This window comes from Ustilaginoidea virens, chromosome 5, assembly GCF_000687475.1.
Source record: "Ustilaginoidea virens chromosome 5, complete sequence".
Taxonomy (NCBI): Eukaryota; Fungi; Ascomycota; class Sordariomycetes; order Hypocreales; family Clavicipitaceae; genus Ustilaginoidea; species Ustilaginoidea virens.
In genome coordinates, this window is record NC_057320.1 from 3383801 (window position 1) to 3390904 (window position 7104).

At 57.7% G+C, this 7104-nt stretch overlaps 3 protein-coding genes across 3 annotated transcripts; all 3 read right to left on the bottom strand.

The window, feature by feature from the left end:
* On the bottom strand, positions 1-3018 carry UV8b_06706 (uncharacterized protein; the record flags this gene model as incomplete). The annotated part of the gene is made up of 3 exons (XM_043144203.1): positions 1-2679; positions 2795-2883; positions 2949-3018. 3 exons carry the CDS (start codon positions 3016-3018, stop codon positions 1-3), a joined length of 2838 nt encoding a protein of 945 aa, XP_043000138.1.
* Positions 3019-3341: 323 nt separating this feature from the next.
* Positions 3342-4096, bottom strand: UV8b_06707 (uncharacterized protein; the record flags this gene model as incomplete). Its single annotated transcript, XM_043144204.1, has 4 exons — positions 3342-3466; positions 3517-3686; positions 3878-3938; positions 4084-4096. 4 exons carry the CDS (start codon positions 4094-4096, stop codon positions 3342-3344), a joined length of 369 nt encoding a protein of 122 aa, XP_043000139.1.
* Positions 4097-5896: 1800 nt separating this feature from the next.
* On the bottom strand, positions 5897-6391 carry UV8b_06708 (uncharacterized protein; the record flags this gene model as incomplete). The annotated part of the gene is made up of 1 exon (XM_043144205.1): positions 5897-6391. One exon carries the CDS (start codon positions 6389-6391, stop codon positions 5897-5899), a length of 495 nt encoding a protein of 164 aa, XP_043000140.1.
* Between the last annotated feature and the right edge of the window lie 713 nt (positions 6392-7104).

Genomic DNA, 7104 nt, shown 5'->3' on the forward strand with positions numbered 1-7104 from the left:
TCAATTCCAGCCCAGGGAGTTCTCCGTCGCCACAGGAGCAGAGATGTTGGCGGTGCGGGCTGAATGGCCTCCGCTGCCATGCGACTCGCGGCCGCCGGCAACACCGCCATAGCTGGAAGCGTCTCGGCTCAGGAGAGCACCACCCATGAGCGCAGGGCTTCCATTGCCATTGTACCGCATCTCGGATGAGCCTTGGCTGCCCGAAACGGAGCTCGTCCGGCGGTGACCTTGTCGCTTGCGCTTATAACGTCGAGCGATAACAAACATGGCCGCGCCGTAGATGACACTGATGCTCAAGGCGCCCACCGCGATCCCTGCCGTGGTGGCTTTTTGTTTCGACGACTGGTCGCTGTTTCCAGAGCCAAAGGCATCGTTGCTGTTGCCGTTGCCGTTGCCGTTGCCGTTGCCGTTGCCGCCTGCACCAGAGCCGCCTCCTCCGTTAGAGCTGCCGCCATTGATGTTGCCGTGAATGTCGATGCCGTTGTTGATGACCGAGGTCAAGTTGCGAACAATCGGGTCGGGATTGTTGTAGAGAGCCGAGTTTGGTGACCATAGATCCATTTGCAGCGTGTCTACAAGAGTGGCCGGGTAGTTCAGATGAGCCAAGGTGGTAATGTAGCCCCAAGCGGTTTGGGTGTTGAGCGGCATCAAGCTCGATATTTGCAGCTTGTTCGCAGGGAGACCGCTGGCCCCGGAGAGGGCTTCGGGGAGATACTTGAAGATCTGAGCAGCCGCGACGGTGTTGTTGGAGACGAAAACGTAGTTCAACGGGAACCGGAACGCGATCTGGATGGGCACCGTGCCATCTGGGACAGGCTTGTTCGGGTCGTCAGGCAAGATGATCTTGGGAATAGTGGCTGGCAGAGCCTGAGACGTGGTGGCGGTCGAGGTGGACGTCGGGGCTGAGTAGGAGAAGGAAGTTGGCTCGATGACAATGGTCGTAGGCAGCCAGTTGTCCGTGTTTGAAACCGTAGCCGTAGGGCGAATGCTGGTAACACCCTCCGCCGCAGACGTAGAGCCTGGGGGCGGCGTCTGGGTTGCCGGCGGATTCGTCGGCGCGCTAGTAGCAGAAACGGCTGCTGTCGGCTCCGAGGCAGCGGCAGAAGAAGGTGTGGCTCCAGTCGGCTTCGAGCTGGCGCCGGTTGACGGGACTGCGATTGCGGTCGAATTGTCGCCGGGAAGCGACGGCAAAGGGAGATACGTTCCCGTTGTGGTTGGAGGACGAGTCATGGATCCGTTGGTGACGGGCAGGTCGGTTTCGCTGGTCGGTGGCAACGTCGAATGGCCAGCGTGCGCGGTTGAGTTGGCGACAGGCACGTCCGTTGCAGAAACGGGCGCGCCTGTCATTGAACCAGTCACCATGGAGCCGGAAGACGCCGCCGGGGTACCATGGAGATCCGTTGAAGTTGCATTTGGCAGCAGCTGCCCACTAGTGACGGCCGTTGTCAAGCTCCCAGTGAGGGCTAACGAGGTCGCAGAAGGCGGATACCCGCTTGATGCCTCCATGCCAGATGATGATCCATGAGCAGACTGAGGCGGGGTCGGAGAAGGGTAATAGTCGCTCGAGGTCAAGTTTCCAGTAGTAGCTTGAGGCGGGGTCGGAGAAGGCCGGGATATGAAAGGTCCAGTAGCAGACGTGGGCAGTATGGTGGGCAGTATTGAAGGCAGGGATATCAGAGGCCCAGTAGCAGACGTGGGCAGGGCTGAAGAAGGCCGGGATATCAAAGGTACAGTGGCAGACGTAGGCGAGGTCAAGTTTTGCGAGACAGGCTCCGGTTGGCTTGTGGAAGGACCAGGTAGCAGATTGGAAATGAGAGTGCCAACAGGGTCCAAAAGGCCAGAACCAGAAGAGCGAGTAGGTTCAGGCGCAGTGCTGTTGTTGACTGGTTGTGCATCTGGAGCAGTCGACTGAGGAGCAGTCGGCTGGGAAGTCGATTGAGGAGCAGCCAGCTGAGAAGTCGATTGAGGAGCCAGCTGAGAAGTCGATTGAGGAGCCAGCTGAGAAGTCGATTGAGGAGCCAGCTGAGAAGTCGACTGGGGAGCAGTCGGTTGATAAGTCGGTTGAGGAGCCAGCTGAGAGGTCGATTGAACAGCCGACTGAGCAGTCGACTGAGGATCAGCCGTTTCGAAAGTCGACTGAGGATCAGCCGTTTCGGAAGTCGACTGAGGAGCCGACTGCGAAGCCGACAGAGGAGCCGACTCCGAAGCCGACAGAGGAGCCGACTCCGAAGCCGACAGAGGAGCCGACTCCGAAGCCGACAGAGAAACCGACAGAGAAACCGGCTCTGGAGGCAGGGTTGCCTGCGTAGTTGGCATTGCGGTGGGCTCAACCGTAGCCTGACTGGGCTGACTGGAGCTCGAGCTCACGATACCCGTTGGACCAATGACGATTCCGGTGTCGCTCGAATCAGTCGTCCTTGTACCTTCTGGTGTCGTCGTCGTCGGCGTTTCCTCCCTCGTAGTTGGAAGAATGGTAACGGAGGGTACACCGGAGCCAGAAGGAGCCGTTGGGATGGCGGTCGACGTGGATGTCAAACCTGCCAAGATGTCGGAAAGCAGATCGCCAAGCGACCCGTCAGAACTGTGCGTGGTCGACAATGGTGTGGTTTCCGAGACATCTGGGGTTGTGGATGAAGCCGACTGGGACGTTGCAACGGAAGACGAGTTGTAAAAGTCCTTCTTGATCGCGCGAGGGAAATAGATGCGCGGTTGTTGTTGTTGTCGTTGTTGTTCAGCCGCGGCAACTGACATGGTCACGGCCAAGGCCGAGACCAAGGCCACTTTTTTGACATACATGTTGGCCCGGACGACTTGAGCGAGCAAAGCTAGTATTTCCTGAGGCTACTGATGTTGGCTGGAGATGATTGTTTGAAGCGGAATAGGCTGAAATGGGTGTGAGCAGAGTGCATGAAAGGTGCTGAGGATTGAAATGCGATGGATGTGCCTACTGTCAGAATCAGATTGAGCGAGTGTAGTCGACGACGACGTCGTTCGAGGGGCTACTTGGAGCGTTAGCATTGCCTCTCCTCTCTTTTTCCTTTTTATTTCCCTGGCATGATAATTTTGGAGATGCTCGCATCCGGTCTCTTCAATGCGAGGGGAGAATGTGCTGGCTGAACTGGTTGAGACTGGCCCCAGGTACGACAACCGGGTTGCCAACAGCCAAGCGACATGGCCTAGCCAGCCACAACGTGTAGTTCCTTGAAGAGTTCCCGATTGACAGACGAGTGTTGGAAAAGAATGTCGAATGTATTCTGAGACGCCTTACTCACAATTAATTTTCTCAGAGCAATGCAATTATACGCTTGATCGATGGAGCAAAAATGATGCTTAAAATATAATTAAAACGATGGGACTGTTGAATCGGTGGTGGTAAAAGAGCGACAAGACGGCATTAAATTCGTCTCAACATTCGAAAAACAATCGAGATGGTCAGACACGTCCCCGAGCGGATTGTTTTTTTTTTCTTTTTTTGGGGGGGGGGGTTTTTTTTTTTTCAATTTGCTGTCGTGAGACTGGAGGGCTGGTTGGGAGAGGGTCGAAGGCAGCGGTCAGTCTTCAACGTGCATTTGTCGCCCTGTGTCTCGCGGACACCGACAGAATCTCGAGCAGGTGGGTTTAAAGGATTGAACGCGCGGTGCAAGCGCAGTGATTTTTGTCGAGTTATCGCAGAGGGACGCCGTCGCCTGAACCGCGAGAGGAGACGGAATCAACGGGGAAGGACTAGCAGAGGTATAAAAAAGGGGAAGAGAGCGACATGGGGGGGAGGACAGAGAACTGGGTGGGCGGAGAATGGAGAGCCGACAAGGACCAGACAGACACGACACGACACGACGAGCAAGGAAGGGGGTGGGATGGAAAGGCTGTGGCTACCTACTGTACTGTCTGGTACTTGTCTGCTGGTACTTTGTGCTCGGCAGCAGCTGTGTGGGATGGATCTGGCACGTTGTAATGGTTGCACTCCGTAGGTAGTCAGTCAGTCAGGTCAGTTTCTGGGGGGCGCTGGCTGCCACTGGGGCGTGGTGTGGGAGGGCCAGGCAAGCCTAGATTGCGAGGACGGAGGACAAGGCATCAAATTATTACTTGCCCCAGGCATCCAAGTGGGTGGGCGACAGGGGAAGCCCGAGACTTGGAGCAAGGCACTAGGGTCGATGGCACTTGGCAAGCCAGGCCATGCAGGCGGGTTGGTGGGAGCGGTGTGGTGTGGGGGGGGGCGGGGGGGGGGGGGTTTTAGCGCCATGGCCGTTGGAAAAGGGAGGCAGTGGCGTTCTTTTTCCTGGTCGTACCTGGGAGCCCCTGGTGGGGCCTGGCGCGCTGGGGCCTGGCACGCCGGGGTCTGGAAGTGGGCGGAGCGTGGGAGTGCCGGTGGGGCGCCGTCAGGCCAGGCCAGGCCAGGCCCGGCGGGCTAGGCGTGCACAAGAAGAGCAGTTGACACCAGTCGTCGACAACCATTGACGGGCCACTGAAGCAGCGCAGGCGAGGCTGGACAAATGAATCCCACATGCACCACCAGGCGGCACGGCTTGGGTCTGTGGTCTTACCCGGTACCTGCCTACATGTAACCACAACCACCTGGTGGTGTACGGAGCACGGAGGTACCAGACGGATAGTTGGCCCGCAGTTAGCCCGCCACTGACTCCGAGCAGCGCGCACGGGCACGCAGGCATACAGTGCTCGCTGCGAAAGCTGGCACGGACTGGCACGGACATGCCCAGAGTCGCAAGCAACAGCGGCGCGGAGTTGGCAGACCTGGGAGTCAAAAAAAGTCAATATTGTAAATCCGTTTCGTTACTCGGCAAACAGACGACGCAGACGCAGACGCAGTTGCAGACGCAGACGCAGTTGCAGACGCAGACGCAGTTGCAGACGCAGACGCAGTTGCAGACGCAGACGCAGCTGCCGCAGCCGCAGACGCCTGACGCACAGCCGCCGACGACGCCCGGCAATGAAGCCAGCCGTCAACCGGCAAAGAGGCTCCCATTGCGCCGCGGACATGCAATGCCAATGCTTGCGACAACGGATGCGCAAGCGATGCAATGAGTAAGCCCGGTGCCGCCTTGGCCTTGGCCTTGGGTGGTTGGTGACGATGGGGTTTTGTGCCCCAAGCTGGCAGCAGCTTGCTTTGCTTTGCTTTGCTTGGCATGCAAAGAGAGCATCGGGCAACGGCGCGGGTTTTGGCACGCATGCACTGCGTACAGTACCAACCTGACTCCCAGCCTGCCAGGCCGGGGGCTGGTGGTTTTTTTGTTTCGCGCGGAGAGATGGGTTAAACCGCGACGAGCAGGTTGCGATGCATGAAACGGTCCTACGCACTCGGTGCTGCCTGGTCCGCAAGGAGGGCATGGATGGCATGGATGGCATGGACGGCATGGACGGCATGGAGCCTGGATAATGGGAATGATACTCTGCATGCAAGGTGGTGCAGAGAAATCCTGTCATCCGCCCTCCTGCTTGTTCAGGCCCAGCTGGATTGCCATCTACATACATGGTCCAATGGCTTGAAGCTTGTGAGAAAATCCTGTCGTCTGCTCCCCAGAATGCTGCGTCGTTTTGCATTGCCGAATCCAACCGAGAGGAGGGAGGGGGGTTGGCATGACAAGTCCTTGGATGAGAATGGTGGTCCTCGATCCTCCCAACAAGACTTTGTCCTCCTTCCTCCCTCTCCCCCAAGATTCCTTGGACAAGGGAGGCATGTCCCGGGCCAACTTATCCCCCACCCCCATCCCCCCATCTCCCCAAGAAAGCGAGCGAGCGTGTCTCGATAACCATGCTACGGACGTACAGTGGGTGTAGATTTGGTTGCGCCCTCGTCGTTGCTCCCACCCCCCTTGGCCCACGGAAGCTGAAGCACTGGGCACATGGGACCGAGTCGGAACACAAAAGGAGGCCCCGGAAATTAAGTCGCGGTGATTCCACATCGGTAATTAATCGCCCTGCGGCGGTTGCTTAGCGCAGTGCCATCATCCATGTATGCACATGAAGCACAGCTCACCTGAAGAGCCATCGGCCGAGCTGGCTTTGTCCAATGCTGCCTGGCAGGCACGAACAATCCGGTTGCCGTTGTTGGGGGTCGGATTCGACGACTCCAGACGACTTCGTGCCAAGGAGGATCGATGGATGGTGGTGGCACGTCACGGGCTGCCTGGTGCGACAGGAGCCTGGACAAAGGGGTCTTTGGAGGTGGCTTCAGAGGCGAGAGCGCCTGGGCGGGCACCTGGGCGGGCACCTGGGCGGGCATCTGGGGGCGTGTGGGAACAGCCAATCTGGTGCATGTGGACCCTGCAGAGCAGCCTGGGCGCCGCCACAGAGGGTCGTGGGCGGATTTGTGTTTGACTTGGTCAAGCCAATTGACCGCACAATAGCTCTGCCAAGCCCATATCCATCCATTCATCACAGAAATCTTCACAAGGCTACGAGATCTCCGGTAGGGGTGGGTTGACTTTGGTACTCGGCTTTACGGTGGTTGTTTTCTGTTGCTCGAGGGGAGAAGAAGACGACGACGACGACGACGAAGACGACGACGACGACGAAGACGACGACGACGACGAAGACGACGACGACGACGAAGACGAAGACGACGAAGAAGAAGACGAAAAAGACGAAGACGAAAAGGACAGAAGACGACCAAGACAAAGGGTGTGGATGAATGAAAGAAGCTGCTCTTTCACGGGCAGCAAAGGAGCACAACCCGCCGCCTCCCACCAGACGCCAGTGACCCGACCAGGTCCCCTTCGGGAGGCTATCGCTTCAATAGTCGGGCTCCGTAATTCAGTTTATATCCTTGGTGCCTTGCCGTCTTGGCCCGCACGAGGCCCTGCCGCGTTCACACCACCAGATTGCCTTCACTTGTGAAGGTGAAGGGTTTTTCGATCCCCCCCCTCCCTCTCCCCCTCTCCTGCCGCACTGTGCACTGTGCTGCAAGGGGAGGGGGTGTCTCCCCACGGAGAGACTACGGGATTTCGCCCCCTATAAATACAGCAAAACTATTTTTAAACTTGTTTGAACAGCACCGTTGTCCAGTCTCTCAACTGGATCGCTTTTGCAAGTATTCAAAGAGTCAAGGCTGCTGATACGAAATGCGCTACTCCGTATCCCGCACAGTTT